The sequence below is a fragment of the Armigeres subalbatus genome, chromosome 1 (genome assembly GCF_024139115.2).
Source record: "Armigeres subalbatus isolate Guangzhou_Male chromosome 1, GZ_Asu_2, whole genome shotgun sequence".
NCBI lineage: Eukaryota > Metazoa > Arthropoda > Insecta > Diptera > Culicidae > Armigeres > Armigeres subalbatus.
The window spans coordinates 180,442,188-180,462,867 of NC_085139.1; the positions used below are offsets into that span (position 1 = coordinate 180,442,188).

General features: G+C 37.7%; 1 protein-coding gene across 7 annotated transcripts in view; it reads left to right on the top strand.

Annotated features, from left to right (window-relative positions):
- The window catches only part of LOC134205567 (active breakpoint cluster region-related protein), a 136,318-nt gene that overhangs the window by 8,941 nt on the left and 106,697 nt on the right, over positions 1 to 20,680 (top strand). For 5 of the 7 annotated variants that reach the window (XM_062680907.1, XM_062680913.1, XM_062680905.1 and 2 more), the window contains one exon: positions 2,706 to 3,942. In XM_062680907.1, the coding sequence (XP_062536891.1) occupies positions 3,619 to 3,942 (324 nt within the window). In that variant the 5' untranslated portion in view covers positions 2,706 to 3,618. The remainder of the gene's footprint in view (positions 1 to 2,705; positions 3,943 to 20,680) is intronic. The other 2 variants (XM_062680908.1, XM_062680909.1) reach the window with 2 other exon arrangements.

The following is a 20,680-nucleotide window of genomic DNA, read 5'->3' on the forward strand; positions in this document are numbered from 1 at the left end:
AAATGGGAGAAAATGCGATTGTCGTGAGAGCTCAGTTCGGTTTTCAACTGAATCTACAATATCTGGATTGCAGTCGATATACCATCATACTTCCTCGGATATTCTCGAGGATTCCTGAGGAACTTACTTCAGGAGTTTCTTCGGAAATGTCTACAGTGTGATATTTCATGATTTTGAAAATTCTCTCAAGCATACCTTCGAAAATTCCTTCAGGAATTCCATCGTGAATTTCTTCTACCGTCCTCAAGGAATTTCTTTAAAAATCCTCTGCAAATTAATCTGGAAATAACTTCAAAAATTCCTTAAGGAATTCTTTCGAAAATTCCTTAAAAATTTGTCTAAGAATTCCTTTAGAAACCGTTCGGGAATTTTTTAGCACTTACCCTCAGCCAATTTCAGGTTGCATTCAACGCAAAAACCTATCCCATTGTTTCCTAAAAGATCGGACTATGGGCTCGGTAGATATGCCCAAAATATTTTTTTTTCATACCAAAAGTGCGAAGAAATTACTCACTCGAAAAAAAACGAGAAAAGCACCATCACCGCTAGGTGGATTAATCTGGGTTTTTTGTACTTAACCTTCACCGATTTCTTTGCAACAGGTTGCATTCGACGCAGTATACTGCCCCATTGTTTCCTATTGAAAATGACCGGATCGGACTATAGGCTTGGAAGTTATGGTCAAAATCTCATAAAATAACGTGTGAAAAAGTCTAGCTCACTTTTAATGCACTTACCCTAAACCGAATTCCTCGCAACAGGTTGCATTCGACTCAGAATCTTGTCTCATTATTTCCTATTGAAAATTGGCCGGATCGGACAATGGGCCAGAAATTTCGCCCAAAATACTATTTTTTACCGCACGAGAAAGGCATCATCACCGCTAGGTGGATTAATCTGTTTTTTTAATTGGTTTACCGATTGACTGATAAACAAACCTCCAATTGTACTTCTTACTACTGGCACCAAATTATGAATAAATCAATAACTCCAAAAATGCTGGTGCCCCACCGTTACCAGAGCTCTGGCGCGAGGATTTTTGTAACCTTGCTGTTTCAGGAGTATTTTCAATGTTTTCTCACATATGCCTAATGCCTCCAATGTATCCTCTTCGATCTCCTGAATTCTACATTATAATCAGTGAAGGATTTTTATTATAAAAATTTCACTGCTATGTTCGCTTAATACAATTCAACATGTTTGTTTTTTTTTGCGAAGATTTTGTAGCATCTCTGATAGAAGATCGATCCCTCGCTTTACAACTTTACAACAAGTGGTTGAGTTAATTGTTTAAGTTTTCCTCAAACTGTTAGTTCTAGGTTATATAGCTCCCAGTTCATTTTTCTGGGATCTCTTATATTTTGAATGAGCCTCATAGTTAAATAGAATTTGCTTGTGATACAAGCCAATTGTTAATTTTTTCTCAGATTCTTGGACTACAAAGTGTTAAATCCAGAAACTCTTTTCTAATTGCAGCTGCTTTCTTTGCATAATGAAGATACATTTGCACGAACTTTGTTTCATTGATGTTGAACTGGAGGTTGTGTTTTGCCATTTATCTTCTTCTTCTTCAGCGACTCAATATTCCAACTGGAAATTCAACTTTACTTGGACTTTTTTCCAGTTGGATTCTCAAAGCTCTGTATCCTAGTTTCGATCCTTTTTCTGTCGGTGTATCAGTGCAAATCTAATTCCCGACTGTATTGGGACCAAAGGTTTCTTGGGTTGTGTTTGCACTCTTAACTCCACTAGATCCTGGGATCTCATCAATTTGATCTAAAGTTGTTGAAATTGAGCGGCCGTAGTGTATTTGACGGCATTAAATTTCCATAAAATTCCCAATTTTTATCAGAAATTTTGTGAATTTTAATTAAATCCTTGAAATTCAAATTTGCTTTTTGAAATAGTATAATTTTCAACAATCACAATATTTTATTCAAAAATTGTGCTTATTTAAATTTATTTTATTGTTTACAAATATTTGAAGGAAACTTTATTGTGAGATAACAATCATTAAATTATGACTTCAGAATGCAACGATTGATCTGGCCAATTCTTAATATCAATAAATAAACCGAATTCCTCATCTTCGAATAAATTGGGTAGTGCAACGCACCAACATTTGTGTCCATATTAGCTCAATTCATCGAGCTGAGTCGATTGCTATTTAACACAACGGGCCTTCTATCAAAATTTGATGCAGGTTTCCAAAATTTTCTCTAGAATTGGGACATATTCCTATGTTGTTAAATTGGCCATGGGAATGAAATATTCACTATGATTATATGAGTGTACAATGTACATTCATATGCTACGGAACCTCTCTTGCTTTTACTCGGGTCTTCCGTAGACTGGAGCCAGCTCTATACATGATTATGCATCAAACTGCAGCAGCCGTGTGCCGTCGTACGTATGTACACCGAGCATCCTCCCACCCACTCATCTCAGGGGGTGGCAGAGCACACCAGAATGCACCAGCATCATCAACAAAACACGGGACGGGTCTTATGAAAGGCAGTTGAAAAATCGATTCCGTGTGTCTGGCAAATTGGCCTACGGGAAAAAAAGAGAGCTCTCTGGTGACTGACTGACTGACTGACTAACTGCACGCGCTCGGGTTTATTTTGCTTAGATTTCACATTACTAGTTAGTACCACTCGGTTTTTTTTTTCTCAAGTACCGTTTTCTTTTCCGTCTACTTGCAGGCAACTATAGCAGCAGCAACTGTAAAGGGAGTGTTCGAGAGAAGGTGAATCTCTCGTTGCTCAACTTGGCGAACCAGACGAGAATCATACCTAACTAGCCTGCAGCAGTGCTTTGTGTGCTTCTATGAAGAGTAGTGGCCGTGTTCGCGAATTCGTGTTGCATCTACTCTACATCTATAGCCTTTGAAGCGAAGTGTCAAGGAAAACATATGAATTGCGTTGAATTACTCAGCTCTGAAGGAAGCGAAGAAAACCCATAAAAACGAAAATCGTTGCTCAATTGAAGTGCTCTTGAATGATATCATTCGCCTATCAGAAAGCCGCCTTCGTGGTTGTCGTACTGGGCAGATTTGCTGTCAATAGTATCGCGTCGTGGTGTCGATTTGAGGCGTGGGCCATTTTTGTGTGTTTAATTGTGGAAAAGAGTGTGTCTGTCCCGCGTTAAATGATTAGTAGTCACTTCAGGAGTATGTCCAAGTACTAGTGTGGAGTGTTGACATCTTTCCTGCGCAGTAAGTGACACGAAAACGGAGCAGTAGCCCAAGAGGAAGGTGTATCAGCGTTCGGTGGAATTTGCATTTAAACGCTTTTGTTGTATCGAACGTATTCCCGGAAACCAGGTTGCGTCGACAGTCTGACGGCACCAGGCCCATTCATTCCAACTAGTGTGATGCTGATGTTTGCGTGTTTTAAGTTTCCAAACAAAATTTGAATGTATACGTGTCGCGAATCGTGTGATACGAGCCAAAGTGCCCAGTTTGGAGTGATTTGTTTACAATTTGGTAACATGTCTTATTAGTGTTGCACCCAGCAAACTGGTTCGAAGATCAAAGTTATTCTGTGTGCGATTGTTTGCTATGCTGGAATAGATATTCAAGTAAACGCGTGATCAGTGAAAGTCAGGAAATAAATCATGAGTGTGTTTAGTGATTTCCAGCGAATGTGGGTGCAGCGTTTCCCACAGAGTTCGCTCTCGGATGCCTGGGAACAGGATGTTAGAGCCAGCTTAGCGCGGCACAAACAGAAGATTGCTGAGTTGAGCAAGGAGTTGGAGCAGGAAACCCTGTACGTGGAATATTTGGAGCGATTGCTGAGCGATGTGGAAAAATTCCGCGATGCTGGTGGTGACCCGTCGGCGCTATTTGAAGCCAATACACCGGCTTCCGCTGCCAATCTTCTTGGTAGTAGCAAAGATGACGATAAAGATAAGACAAGTGGCGATGGAGATTCCGATCAGGTAAGAAATTTCATCTTTAACATGAATCACTGCCACTATACTTGAATATTCCATCTAAAAAATGGCACAGTGAGTGTACCGGTTTCGGTCACTTCAGTTCCTATTTTACAAGATATATTATTGATTGAAAAATAGAAAGTGATGGAGCTAAAAAAAGGTAATACATAGTTGCGAATATCAAGCCAAGTCATGTTTTTTTGTGCAAGTCGATATCTGGTTTATGCATAATATTAACTCTGTACTTTAGGTTTGATTGAGAGTTCAATGTGGATCTTATTTCCCAGACATGAATATCATCTATTGAGTCTTATTTCTCATATTTGTTGATATTTTTTATTTCGTCATCCACTTGAATTCCTATTGTTACAACTGTTGCATTGTTTGAATCAATTTGGTTTGTTCATCCATTCAGATGTATAACTTGTTCTCTTATTGTATAAGGGTTTTTTTTTCACAAATTACGTCACGCTGCAGCGCGCTGTAGGGGGAGGGTGGGGGTCCAAAATCATCAAATTTCGCGTTACGTAATTTGTGAAACATATTCCTCCACATTCCCTCAACTTTGCATTATTCCACATAACTGAGATTTTGACTGGGACCTTTTTATTCATTTGTGTCGAAAAGAATAATCTGAATGCCATAGTCATTATTGACTAGCATTGCTTTTTTCCTTCAAGACAGTCTTCTTGTTCTCTTTTGTACGTATATATAGTGAACGCGGCATAAATCAATAATTATTTCCGTCCACAGCTAAAACGACTTTGTGAGTCAAGTCCAGCATATGAACTCAAATTACATAACGTGACGATATCCTCAGATCCTTACGGCACTTAACTTGCTTATTAAAGCTATTCGATTTCCGCCGCAGTGCTACCGGTTATATATGCATAAACATACAACGCAATCATCCCTGCCTGTCTTGTAGCACTTGGCCGACAAACCTACTCCACCAACTGGTTGTTGTCGCTACCCATCCAGAACGGCCTAAAAACGTTACCACCACCTCATAGGCGACCAGCAAATCTAGAAAACCGTTATTGATAAAGGTGCAAAAGAGGAAGCCATGAAACCATAAAAAGCCAATAGACGACGATGATCTGTTCTATCGTTCGTTATTGTTGTTACTTCAGTCGGACTTTTGTGTTTTAGCAGCTTACCATTTGGATGTGGGAATATGGTAGGTACCGAGGAATAGGTTCATTCATGTAAAAACTCAGCTGCGAAAATATCACCTTTTTCGGTGTCAGAAGGTTACACACAGAAAACGTATTCTCTGCATGGTCAATGTGCCTTTCTCGTGCTATAGAAATGCATAATTTTTACAATACAGGTTTTAAAATGAGTATTTTGACTATCGATAGTAGAACTTATAGATGAGGAAAAGCGAAAGTCGTTTTTTTACCGTGCACATGCGCGTATGACGTCACAGCCTTTAACATTTCCATTGAAATCGTGACGTTTGGAGACACGTTTGACATTTCGTTTCAATTTTTCAGAAACGACGTTTTCAAATTTTGACTTATAGAAAAAAAACTTCTGTATAGGGTAACTGCTACTGGAATTCATCTCATGACTCCGATATTCATCCCGTTTAAAACAAAGCAATGGAAAGCAATTTGTTTCTTATTTTTGTAATTTTTCATCAGTGAGCACGCGTGGTGATAAAAAGAAGCGAAGAAATTGGTGCTGTATTTCTTTGTTTCACGATGAGATAAATATATGATCAGTGAGATGGAGATAGGAACAATTCCCCTACATACATCTTTGTGATTTTTTAAAACTCCATCGATCTTTCTAAATGTGTTGTTGCAGATAGATTAGTTTTTTTTTATGTTAAACTATCTCAAACAGAAGTGGACATCATATTTGAATTGCCCCTAACTTTATTGGTTTTGTTAATACCTATCTTTGGTGAAGAATACACGACACAATACCCAAAGTTGGGGGGGCCTTCCTTAGCCGTGCGCGGCTACAAATGAAGACCATGCTGAGGGTAGCTGGGTTCGGTAACTTCGCGCTTAGAAACCTCGCATTTAATAACTGTGGAAATGCTGAATGAACACTAACCTGCGAAGCGGCAATGTCCCAGTGGGGTATGTAATGCCAAACAAAGAAAGAAAAGAAGAATACCCAAAGTTACCACAACTGTATGGAATACATATGCAGGTCTGAGCTGCAGTAAGCCGATTTCAACTGTTTTGTATTCACATCACAGCTTTTCCCTGTTGATGGTAAACCGGTGTGGTACCGTGGTATAGATTTCCCAGGTTTTTATTTCTTTGTCATGGATCAAGGTCCTCAATGTGAGCTGCATATTTCCGTGTGTATTTTTGTAGTATTACGAACAGCAAGCAAATGCAAATTGGCTACTGAGCGAATCAGCCTTATCAGTGACATAGATTACCCAAAAGCCTATGGAGCTTAAAGTCAAAGTAGCTTACAAGGGCTGGGATTGTTAAATAAAACCATTGAGTCACATTGGATAAATCCAGCTTACGACAAAGTGTCATGGAAACAAATTGTTCAATCAGCTTTACGCATAATTTTATACGAAATAACATTTTTTGATAGTTGGAAGCATGTTATGCGATTAAATATCATAACATCTTTTAGTAATGTGAAATAAATGCGTGGCATCTTCCAGTTGGCGTGTTTTGAACCGTTCATCAATTTTCCTTATATCAACAATTGCACTTACCCCACTGTACCTTACGTTAGATTGCCATTTTGAATCTTGACACTGGTTTAAAGGCTAGCGTGTAAATTATGTAACTCTCATCAAATTCGGCATCAACTTTCCAAAAGGGCGAAACTGCTTTTGTACACAAAAGCTTCTCACGTCGCTGTTGAGCTAATTTGAGCCACCCACGCATAAAACATACAGTTTAAGACCCATAAGAATAATATAGAAATGTACAAAAATTATAGCATCTATTGCAGACTTGCCATTGTATTCAATAAAAACCCTTACCTCTCAACGTCGAAGGACACATCATAAAATAGTATGGTCGTGTGAATGGCCCAGTCAAGGAGGACCGAAGTTGGAAAACATCCATCCGTATTTAAAGATTAAAAAAAAGATAGTGTTCAATTCATTCACGGCACATATTGCGTAAGTAATAAGTGTCAAAAACTGTATCGACGAAAGCATATACTGAGCTGAGCTAGTCTCCATCCCAAAGACGATCAACTACACTTGGACACTCCTAGTGCTCCAGCAGCTCAGCGAGCCGGGAACCTACTCGCCTTCGTCCGGAATTTCCTCGTCGAACGCTCGTTTAAAGACCTTGTCGGAAATATAGCCTCCAGATCGAAAAGTGAATAAGAAGGGTGCAAAACATTTTTTGATGTAAAATTACGTCTGTGTTTTCTATAGCGGGGTACACTTTGCGAAAATCGATAGATTTTGAACGTCAATATCTCCGCCGTTTCTCGTTGGATTTTTCAAATTTATTGGACCTTTTTTATCAAAAAAGAGTCAACGCTTTTAACGACTTAAAAAATATAGCTTTTTAATGTTTATCAACATTTTATAATTAAATAGTTTAGAATTAGGTAAACTAACCAATCACGTTCGTACATCGCAAGCACAGACATCAAAATTGAGCAACTTGCGGGTTTGGCTCTAATCTTTAGTACGAATATAATTTCTCGCAGTGCGGACACAGTAGCGCAGCAATCAAGGCGCCAATTGCGGTCCCAACGGAATACGATTATGATCGGTGGTGGTCGTCGGGGTGGTAGCTGCGATGAATCAACCTAAACGATGGCGTCTATCGCAGTATAGCCGTAGATCATCGAGTGGTCGAGAGTCACCCCTCACAGCCGCCGGCCGTTGCCGTTACCGACGCCATTATTTCCATCAGATTTTATGCCACTTTGAAGAAAACTTATTTCAAACACCTTTCTTTTGTTTATAAAATTGTTCTTGAAGAGAACCGGTTTACGCGTTGAAGTGCCTTTCCAATAACTAATAGCAGCTCAACGATTGTCCAAATCTTGCTAGAATATTTCACTTGCTTCCGACAGTGGTCACTCGATGATTTATCACAATTATCAGAAAAATTGTGTGCTGATGGTGCTGACGATGACCACACGATGATACACAGCAAATCCACAACAATCATCACCATTGAGGTACAATTCTGTCTAGCGACCACACCGACTTCCACCTGAATGAAATGGCTCTCGTGTGCGGAAAACAAGCTTTCTTGTATCCAATAATGTAAGCTTATTAGCCCCGTCCCTTTGTTAATCGCTATAGGTGCAAAAATTATATACGAGTTTTTTTAGATCGAATTTTTGCGTAAAGCGGACTTAACAGTAAATCATCCAGAGGAATGTTTGCTGCAGAAAATTCAACCTCAACGATGGCAGTCTTTTACAGTTAAGCGATAAATTATCGAATTGTTGGCCAGCAGCAAAACTACCAATTTATCAGCGATCCCAGCGGCATCAGCGATTACAGTCTTGTTTCTGCGAATAAGTTATTCGTCGCGGTAGCGTCTGTAGCCATTCAGCGGTATGAAGTGAAATTTTGTCGCAAATTTTGGACAATTGTTTGGTTGCTGTTAATTGTTTTAAAGGCGCACCAAGAAGCGTAAACTAAAACAAACGGCACTTATGAGGGCCACCCTTCTATGATGAGAGAGGGAGTTGATAATATAAATTTTTGAAACGCAACCATATACCTCGGCTTGCTGGATGTTATTGAACAGAAAATTATTTAAATTCAATGATATGGAAATGCTAATTCTCATCTTTCAAACTTAGACGTAGGGTTGGGTATTCTTCCATCTCCCTTCATATGGGAGTTTGGCAGAAGGAAGGTCGTGCAATATGTGCCATCTCAAATATTGCTCTCCGCTCGCTTTCAAATCGACTTCTATAAAAACATTCTTCATGCCTGCCGTATCCTACGGATCAATTCTATACTTTCGCCTCTAATTCTATCATGAGCATGTACGTCTAAGTTTGGAAGATGATATTTAGCATTTTAATATCATTGTAAATCGTTTAACTTCACGTAGAAGTAATACACTCTAATCATTAATTATTATTTAAATTCGTTCAATGAAATGTCTTTACTTGTCGTAAGACGAGTTAGTATACATACTATTCCATTTAATTCCACCACTTTGTAATGCGTAATACAGATACGTATTTTGACCTCCATAGTAAGGCCCTTTTCAGTGTCTCGAACTTGACACAATTTAATCTATGCAGAGAACTCTACGACCTCTCATAAATACCACGTGAGGTTTTTGATTTGTTAGTGTGAAAAGTTTAACAGTAGGAATCGTTTTGGTACAACGTGAACCACAGAAATAATACATCATGGAAATGAAAAAAAAAGTGAAGCACAAAAATAACTAATATTGATACAATATAGTAATGGGATGACCCAGAGCCGGAAATAAATATATGATTCAATTGTTTATGTAGGGTTAGGCGGGGCAAGATGGGTCACGGGGTAAGATGGGTCAGGGTCGTTTTTAAGCATCGTATACATTTTAATGTGAAGATTATGACTTTGTAGGAGGAATAATTTGGTTCTACTTTATTGTCACTCGATTTGATGATAAAATTTCATTTTGGTAGAGTATGGCAAGGTAAAATATTTTTCAGCATTGTTTCTTACGCGAAACAACACTTGTTTCTTATGCAACACACTTTCTATAAATGTGTAATCTCGTCGAGCAATCTAAAATAAAAAAACATTTTTTAGTAATATAGTGAAAGTATCATAAGTAATGTAGGCGATGTTGTATTTGATCGAAAATTAGACATTCTAACATGAACTTGCAAATGGGGCAAGATGGGTCAGCACATACTGAAGAACATATTTCGTGTTCAAAATATGTTTTCTATTGCTGATTTAATCATTTTAAGGTTACTGTTGCGAACTGGGTGCACTGCTTTTTAAGTTGATGTTCACTTACTACCTGTCAACGAGATATGTCATCCAAAGTGTCACCCATCGGCGTAAATGATATTGACGGACTGTGCTGTTTATCACATCGAAGTGCTCGGTTCGTCCAAAAACGTGTAATGAACTAGAATTTAGTAAACTTAATACTGAACTTATTATTCTATATTCTATCTCTACAGTGCAAACTACCTTAATCGAAATCTATTATACTACCTATTCTTATGTAAAACTATTCCTTATACTACCTATTCTTATGTAAAACTATTCCTAACTTCTAAATATGATCACAGCTAGCAGCTTACGTGCATTAATTTGAACTACAACGAAGAATCATTGTAAAGCTCTAAACCGAATTATGTACGTCATCCCATCATCTAATGTGAAAACATAATTTAAGGAAATACATTATTCCAGCTTGAAGCTGTATCAGCATAAAGCTGTCTTTGCTATCAGCTCGTAGACTCGGTGATGGGGCTCTTGTTCTTCGGAACAGTTACTTTTGAGCATAATGATGTTAATTTGTTAATTAAAAATGTATATTTTTTGTCTTTAAGAAAGCAATACACGGACGGCTTGTTTTCATAAGAAATTGCAGACATTTTTAAATGTAGTGCCATTTCTTAATCCAAAGCTTTAAAATCCTTTTTTATTCAATAAAATCATTGGCAATAAACTTTTCTATCTGTGTGTAATTTAATTTTGTGAATAAAAACAATATTAATGTCAGAATTTAAAGGTGACCCATCTTGCCCCGCTGTTTGACCCATCTTGCCCCGGCATTTTTTGATTGACAGAAAAATAGACTTCTACTTTAATGACTCAAAATGAAATAAAAAAAATTATACAATGAAGCCCGTGGTGAATTTCAAATTCACCACACGTTTATCTACATACATTTCAAAAGCCCAAATCAGGCGTAATAGTTTTCGTACAGTGCCGAAACTCAAATTATGATTGTACAGCATAACTAAGCAAACGATCTACCCTTATTTCAGCCCCATACGCGGTATGGTTCTTTCATCTCGTGCTCTTGAACAAAATATTGGAAAAGCACGTGGTTTACAAAATGGCCGATTTCTGGCTTTATTGTATAATCACCTTAAGATACGCTACAAACAGGAGGAAAGAGATTACAGAGAGGAAAAAGATAATTTCTTTCTTGTTTCTAGTTCCAATAGACTCCATGATTGAAGCGTGTTTTTTTCTTATTAAACTATGTATGAAATGCTAGGGGAAATGTATATGGCTTTGTTGTATAGTCGCATAATCAACCTATACAATTATACATCTATCTTAAGTTTTTTCATAAACTTTATAGAGCTTTGAAATAATTAAATTAATCCAGTCAGCCACATTTTCGCTGACTTGTTCGTCCTACATTATTTCCCCAGGATGAGATCTTCATCGCAATCTTCAATCGCTTTGCTCGCCCACCAAACCCCCGCATAACCGTTATTCATTCGTGTTTCATGACATTAGCACAATCGGCCACCTCTCTATTACTTAATCCGCAGACGACCGTGCATTTCCTAGACCATAACACATCGCTACGCTTGCTGACTGCCATGCCAGCAGCTAAGGTTACTTCTACGATCTAGCAGCCGGCACACCGTCGTCGTGGTTCGCATTGTAGAAAGTTGTTTCACAACTTCTCTGCACCGAAAAACAAGAATGGGTACAACTCGAAACAACTGATTTAATGCACAACTGACTTAGATCGCATAATGTAAGCTCCATCAATAGCATTGATGTGTAGTGTAATTTGGGGCCTGGAATGTAGTTCGACAAACATAACTGATCGGGCGTACTCATATTTATTGAACTCTTAATCGATTTTGTTTGATAAATTGCTTCACCGTTGATCAGCAAGTCAGTGTATATTTTCTGAAGGAACAGTTTTAACTATCATGTATACTCATCTGAACTGTATTTGCCTTATTTGACTCTACTGTTGTCATCGGTAAAAGTATACGCTTCTCGTAGTTTTTTTTACACAATCTTCCTTCGTTGTCCTCGGTATCGTCGCGTTTTGCTTGTTTTAACCTTTCAAGTATAACAGAGCTGGTCTGAAAGACTATATTTTCACTTCAAGAACAAACTATAGTAAGTCATCAGGCTCATAGTGTTATCTCAGATAAACAGAAGTAACACTCAGATGGATGGATCAGGGTTTTTGTGTTTTCTAAAATATTAAGTAACCATTAGTGCATTAAATTATAGAACATATCTAATTACTGATATCCTGTAGAAAATGCCTCCAGAAGCATTACTGTCCTATATGGATATGAAATCCAAATCAATATGGGACAGTTATGGTTGCGGTGCTGGTACAGTGGAATGAACACATATGTGAACGTAATTACGTATGTACTCATGTAGTCAGGTGTTGTTGTGAATATACAGACAGCAAAATGCGATTGTCATAATTGTGACGATTTTTCACACTCGTGCCCCAAGTTTTTAATTCCAAATGCTGTTGAAGTTTTTTGCTATGCCACTTGAACTGGTTGGTAGTTGGCGGGCTTTTTGGTCTCAGACTTTTGCTGAATAGTATATATAAAGAGCTCTTTGTTTCTTTTTTTGCGAGCAGAGAATCGGAGATCTAATGTTTGTATGCTTTGCTTGTATTCCTTCGAGTTGTCGTGCGTACAGATTTCTGGCCAGCATAAATTGCTGTTTCACTGCCTGTCAAAATCTGTATACAATTTTATCTCTTGACTGCTAAACGAAATCAATGCATGTGTTCATGTCAGCAATTGGGTCCACTGCGCGGAATTTAAGTTCTCCTGTTTCCCGATGTCGGCAACTTCCAACCATTTCATGCAGGTTCCAGCAGAGTCCTGACATTCTTATGTTCATGATTAATATCGAGTTTCCAACCAGTTGTCATTGAACATTACCGAGTCCTTTAACGATTGTTTGATCCTGTTTTCTCGATATCATGGTTCAGTTCACCTAATAAACAATTCAGGGCTATGAGTTATTTAAGCTTTAAAATGACTTAGAATCTTACCACCTAAACATTTGTATGACATATTTACTACTTACAAAATCGTCTAACTAAGTTCTTCTCGTTGAAATATACTTTGGACATTTTATCTGAAAACCGTTTTCAATTCTCGTGCATAAAAAAATATTAGCGAGTTCAAATTAAAAACATGGGTATTATTTTATTATTTTTACTTTTGATATCATTCGATTAAAATTTGCTCAGATTTAAAACGAATTTGGAATACTATTGTCAAAACTTTCATCCGTTACCACAGATAACGATTTGGACTAATGACTATCTCTTAGAAATGGAAGCAAGGCATTCTCTTCCTACAGTGCATATTTGTCTTGGCCACATCCTTTCGAATGTTGAGGAAGGGAAAAGATGGCTAATTTGACGTCTACTTGATAATTTATTTTTGAGCAAAAAAATCTGAGGGGAGGGGGTACATTTTTTCCAATACATATGTGGTTCTGGTTTGTGGCGTAGGATTGCTAATCCGGAGATGACGAATTCGATTTACGGTCAGGTCTAGGATGTTTTCTGGTGGGAAACATTATTGAGTCCCTGGCCAATGTTCCAGTTGGAAAGTTGTTAGGCAAGTGAAGAAAATGAATCGTTAAGTGTAGTATATGAAAGATTATTGTTGATTTTATTGTCGGTTTTTATCAGACAGACAAACAAATATTATTTGTTAAAGGCGTTCCCGTAAGCCTTGCGAGTAAAGTCGGTTTCTCGGTTCGGTCTCCGGTGAGAAACATTGTGTGCCTATGTGCTTGTCACACAAGATTAAAATACTTGTAATAGAAGGTAGAAATACCAATAAAACAAAACTGGAAAACAATTCCTGTAGTAATTAAGATTCATGGAAGAAATAATGTTTATTTATTCCTAGCAATTTTAGTCATTTGATTTCACGTAGTTTTTACTTCGTAACATCATCAAGTATTTTTTTTTAATATTTATTTGTGATGTTACGCAAAAAACGCAAAATACAAAATGAATCTTACATTCACATATTCTCAAAACGGAAGGGTTGCTTATTTGTCATTGCTAATGATTCGGAACGAACGGTTTTAATGAGATTAGTGGATGAATGATTGCACTGCACAGGAGGTTTTCGCTTGTTGAAAAGGGAGGGTTGGAAAATCTGAAACCTAAACAATAAATGTTTGCCTACACACTCATGGCTCGGCTGACTACGATAGAGACCACATTACGTAGTAAATGAGCTCCCCTATTGTAAAGATCGTCATCATGTTTCCCTTCGTGGTGCCGGCGTGCAACCATTTCCTACCCGCAGTCCTACGAACGAAAATGTGCTCTACACTTTTCGCTTACAAACAAGACATTGTGGCGAAACGAGAAACTTATATTCCGTCGATGTGGGTTAGAATATGTACCATTGTGCGGTCGCAGAGATAAGATAAAAATGTAAACTTTGGAGTTACATGTCACTTACACTGGTGCACCACGATATTTTACGTTTCCGAATCGAGTAAGGTACCATACCATCTGTGAACATCACGTGTGTCTAACCGTGTTGTCTTTCACTATATCTCACACGAGTAAAAACGGGGCGATTTTTATAATAGTCAAGTGCAAGTCTTTCGAAAATTTTACATCAATGAATGTTAACAATAATCGATTCATAATCTTATTTATGTAATTATTTTTAGAATTTGGGTTTGTAACAAAACTTTGAAAGAAAATAGTGTAGAAATATTTATTTTTGTATGTACAGGGGTAGGGGCCCTCCTTAGCATAGCGGCAAGATGCGCGGCTGTAAAACAAAACCATGCTGAGGGTGGCTGGGTTCGATGTCATATACCAATCGACTCAGTTCTAGAGCTTAGCAAATATCTTTATGTGCGTGTGTAGTAGGGGAACGGTTCGCCACTCCATCTCATAGCTCCTATTTCCATCCCATCAAAAACAAAGCAATGGTAAGGAATTTGGTTTGTTTATTATTTTTTTGATTTTTTTCAGCAGTGAGCACGCATGTTGACAAAAAGAAGCGACGAAATGGAGATCGGAACATTTCCCCTATATTCAATTTTTATTCTTCAACCCATTTTGTACAGAAGGACATATTACTTACTTACTTATGGATCCTGTACACCTCTGGTGGTGCAAAGGGCCGACTTTAAAGATCTCCATCCTGAGCGTTGCCCGGCTATCGCTTAAAACCTGTTGCCAGGTTAGATTTCGGTCGACTTCTTTTATTTCTTTGTTGAGGCTTCGCCGCCATGAGCCTCTGGGTCGGACATATTCGAGTGCAATATATTTCAGGCAACGGAGAAACCTTCCTATTTTGACTTTATTATTTTTGTCTTTCTCGTATAAACGGACATGGTGTTAATATGGCTACCGCTTCTGCCTCATACCCAGGAGGTTGTGGGTTCAATCCCAGGCCCGTTCCATTTCTCCTACTTTCATATATTTCTCATGTTCTAGCAATCGCTAGAACTGGAAATGAGAATTCATACCGTTTCCATCTTCTATCACTACTATATCTACAACTTGATTAGTTCTAGCAGACAACTGTTAGAATTCGAAATTAGCGAAAAAAAGCTTGTTTCGACATTCAAATAAGAATATTTCATCCTATCATTTCTATCACATTGGCAATCTGGTGGCGAGTGGCGAGTGCAGACTGCAGAGGTGTTCTCGGCTTGCAGTTGCAGTAAGCGAGTGGTTGCATCATCAATTCCTTCCCATCCCCGATAGACCGTGAGGAAGTGGCCAGCGCCGTTATCGACCATTCCAAATACTAGAGCTCTCGGATTGTGCTCATTGAGGTTGGACAGTAAATCCCATGCTTCCATCCATTGGTTCCCTGTGCAATTCGACATTGTTGTTTCATAAGAGCGAAAGTCGTAAACATAGACTTCTTCTGCTGATTTCAGGAAGATTAGAGACTTCTTTCGGTATTTGCCACTTCCGTTCGATAGAAGGCGCGGAGCGCCACCTGTTCCAAGTGGTTGTTAGCTGGGAGCGGTTCTAGCCCAGGTGGAAAAGTGAGAGGAAGTCAAGTATTAATTAGACACAGTCCTTTTCAGGACTTAAACTTATCCAAGAAGAGGTATTGACCGTTAGGAAAAATCTTCACCCAGACTAACAGACTATTCGGCATAAGTTTTCGAATTTATCCGTTTAAACAACAATGACGATTCTGAAGAGATCCTTTATTTTTAACTAGCTGTATGTACCCGGCCTTGCTCGGAGTTGTCAGTTTGATTCGCAGTTTTTTCTCAATCGGAAAATGAATGAACCAATTGGTCAACAGGATAATTGTTTTTTTTCTATTGATACTTCATCATTTGATTAAAAGAAGGCAGATTTCATTTGAAAACATTGAAAAAGGAATCAAACCCAAAATCACCGTATTCCAGGCAAACGTCTATTTCTAAAGAAGGAAAAACATTCACTGATGTCTTATGTCGGGCAAACGTCTGTTTTTAAAGAAGGGATCACATTCACCATCCAGAAGGAAACACATTAATCATTGCTTTTTAATAACCCAATTTGGAATAAAGGTTACTTGATTATTGATCACTATGCAAATCATTCAATTTGATCATTCATAATCATTAATCATATCGATCGTTAATCATTAATCATACACATAGTGTGTCAACATTTAATCACGATCGGTAATCGTTAATCATACTCCAACGGTTTTTTTTTTCATTTTTCATAATCATTGGTGAAAATAAATTTAATCATTAATCATTATCAGTTATCATTGTAAAAATGAATAAATCATTAATCACAATCTTCAATCATAGAGTTGGATGATTTAATCATAACAAATTAAATCATTCGTTGACTTTATTCATTAACGCTCTGATATGAAGATTTCTATGGCCCTTCTACCTTTTCAATAACATATTTCAAAAATAGAGAATATGTGTACCAAATCTGGTTGGAATTGGTCCTGGGGGTTGGGAGTTACACTGAATTGCTCGTTTTCCAAAGACAACCCCTTCCTCCTTACCCTCCCACTTTTCCCAATGACCCCGTAACGTATTTACATCTAACTTCCAACTTTTGGATCGATGGAGTTTGATTATAGGTATTAATATTGGAAACGACAACTTCCATGCTGTGTAGAATTATTAGCAATTTGTTTATTCGAAACTTCTAGAAATAAAACTAATAATACAGAATGACAAAAAACAATGCGCCCATTTCTGTCATGCATATTCGCAGATACACCGGCAGTTCTATCGCAGGCGACTGCATTCTGTGTAGGTAAACACAGAGAACGAACGAAACGAAAAATTCGCGAGCAAAAAGCACGTCATGACGCGCTGCTGTCACAAAATGTAATGACTCGCACACGGCAGGCACTGCTTCTTTTATACACAAAAAAAATCTTCCGGTAGATAGAGGTGTGCGCCGCCGCGCCACGCCGCCGCCGCCGGCAGTTTTGGCACGCCGCCGCCGCCGACATTTTTGCATCGGCGCGCCGCCGTTTAAAAATTGTCACGCCGCTTATCTATAATTTTCCACGCCGATACAAATTTGAAGATGTCCGCAGAATTTTGGAAGTGGAAGTGGACATTCTGAACATTCAATGGATTTCCTGTATAATTTCCAGATCCATCACGTTGATACACCAGAGATTTTTCCGTGAAGATACCAATGATTTCCATGTAAATCCCATACAATTTCTACTTGAATTTTTGAAAATCACTCCGTAAAAACTAAGAAAAACTTTGTGTGTAAATTGCGAATGATTTCTCTTAGAAAACAAAAGAACTCACAATTGAAATTAATGTTTGAATGGAAAAGAGGTGTTCAGCAGAAAGACATATGGAAGGAACTCTCCAGGCTGAAAGTTGGTTCGCCGAATATGTCGTTTAACCGAAAAGACTATTTGGTAGAAGCCTATCCGTGCAAAGATTGAGAGCAAATCGATAACTTGTTTTCAATGTTGTGAAATAATGGATTATTATTACTTAACTTGATATCTTTTTGGTCGTTTTAACGGTTGAGTAACAAAATGTATAGCAGAAAAGTCTTATTGTGACATCAAATCGAAAGCTATTCCTGCTGTCATTGAGAGCAAATAGAAAACTAATTTTGATATTGGTTTCCGATAACAAAACAAGTACACAGTTTGATGTCATATCATGCAGTTTAGTAATCTACAGCAAAATTAGATCAAAATACGTAATCAATCATGATTATTCATATTTGAAAACAAATTATGAATCAATTTTAAGTCAAAATCAAAATATGTTTTATATATGCACTCATTACATTTTCAGACTTTGCTAGGGTATCTAGCATAGAATGTCATTTGGTCGGATAGTTTCTTTGGCTGAAAGAAATGGTTAGATGAATAGCTTAATAGGCCGAAATAGTCATTTGGTCGAAAGGGCCATTTGACCGAAATAAACATTCGATCGAAAGTTCGGCTGAATCGGTCATTTTGGATATTTTCAACACATTAACGGGAGAATCTTTTGAATTTCGTCAGAAAATTCTTCAAGTTTTTCAAGAATATTCATTTGGAAATTATTTTCAGAGTTTTCACGGGAAGTTGTTCAAAATTTCCTTAGGAAAATATTCAGAATATGCACGGAAAGTTCTGTTGAGAATTTTTCGAAATTTACACTTCCTCAATCTAGATCATTTAAGATGGTTGGTTTTTTATTCTTTATTAGATTGATTTTTTTCGCAGGGAGAAGTTCATCACTAGATGGCTAGATTGGCATATCCAACTTTAAAACAGTTTTTTTTGCAATTTCCAATATCTGTAGAATTTTCACGAGAAAAACTCCGGCATTTCCAATTCTTCAAAGTTTCTGCAGAAGATGGTTCAAAATGTAGATTTCAACGAAAAATTCTTTGGAAAATTGCTCGGAATTTTCAAGAAATGTTTTGGATTACTTCAAAACATTCTTTCTATTTTCGATAAGAAATTCTTGGGAAATTCCATTGACGTAAGGCGACAGTAATTTGGTAATTTGGCCGAGAAAGCCGTTTGTCCTAACAGGTCGTCTGGCCGAAAATGCTGTTTGGCCGAAAAGGTTTTTGACAGAATGGGCCATTCAGCGGAAAATGTCATTTGACCATTGAACAAAATTTCGTAGCCTCTCTACTTTTAAGTCGATACTGGCTTTTAGGCCAAAAGTAATCTAGCCGAGTACCATTAGCAGAACTAAGCGTTTAACGGTAACTGTTATCTGGTCGAAACAGGTTTGACAGAAAATGTAGTTGAGTCGTAAGCGACGTACAGGAACATTTGGCCGGATTTTGACCGTAACAGTTTGTCCTAACAGGCTGAAAAAGTCGTTTGACTGAATACCCAACAAACAATTAGGGCTGAATAAGCTAGTTTTTTTATTGTAGAAGACCATTTTTGGTTGAATAAGTGCTCTATCAGCTCACAATGTTTATTACAAAAAATGCCGGTTGATTGTCATTTGGGAAAAAGAGCCATTTGGCCCAAAAATGTCCTGTCTGCAAGACAACCTTCTTCAAAAAGTGTCGTTTGACGGAATTGAATAAAAAACAAGTTCGGCCGAATAGGTCATTTGACAGAAATTGCCATTTGGCCGGAAGGGTATTTTGCAGAAAGGATATTTTCGTGTCAAATGACCATTCCTACCACACGGCATTTTCCGTCTAATGATTTATTTGGTTAAATTATTTTTCGGCCTAATTACCAGTTCGGCCGAATGTTCCTTTGGCTGTATGTCGCTTTCGACCAAACTACATTTTTTGTCAAACCATTTTCGACCTGATAATAGTTGCGGATAAACGTTAAGTTCAGCTTAATAGGATTTGATTAGATGACCTATTCGGCCAAACGACCTGTTAGGGTAAACGATTTTTTTCGGCCAAATTATCAGTTCGGCCGCTTGACGCTTTCGGCCAACTGAATTTCCCAAGAATGTCTTATGGACAATACACTAGTCGTTCGATAACTGCAACATGTTTTCGTTTTAGTTAGCGAATGCAGTTCTAAACGTTCTAAACGTCCAACTATTGTCACGTCCGACAACTTCAGATGCAATATAAGTACATTTGATTGTTCAGCGCAATGCAGCTATCATCGAATTTAAAATCGTTTCGAAGTTTAGCGGTCCGATAACTACAAAACTGATGTAACTATTAAATTGCAGTTAGAAAGCATTGCAGTTGAATAAGTTTCAGTTGTCAAACATCTATTGTACAAAGAATTTCCTAAAATTCCTTAAAAATTCCGAACAATTTTCCGTTTAAATGCAAAGATTTTTCATATTAAAATCTACATTTTGAACAATCATTCGCGGAAATTCTATTAAAGCTCCGTCAAATTCCGGAGACTAATTATTTTAGTCTGAGCAAGCCAACGTTAAAACACCCATCAGTCGCACTTTCCTACAATTATGAAGTAAATTTCGAAGAATACTCAACAGAAACTCGACAAGAACTTTCCGTGTATATTCCGAGGATTTTCCTGTAGAAATTTAGAACAATTTCTCGTGAAAATTCTGACGAGTTTCTCATGACGATTTTTTGCTGAAAGCTTCCTATGGTAATTCCATAGATTTGTCTAAACTTCAGAGTAGTTCCCAAGGAAAATTACAATTAACTGCATATTATTCGGCAACTCGAAAACCTTTTTTTTGTTGAATATCTTGGCTGTGCATATGCACAGCACATGTTTCAAAATGGACAAGTTGATATGAAATTTGCGGAAAAGAATCCACGTGTCTTGGAGGGACTGGAACTCTCAACCTCCTACTCACTAGATAGGCGTGATAACCCCTACACAACAAGACCACTTAAAGGTCACATTTGCGGAAAAGCCA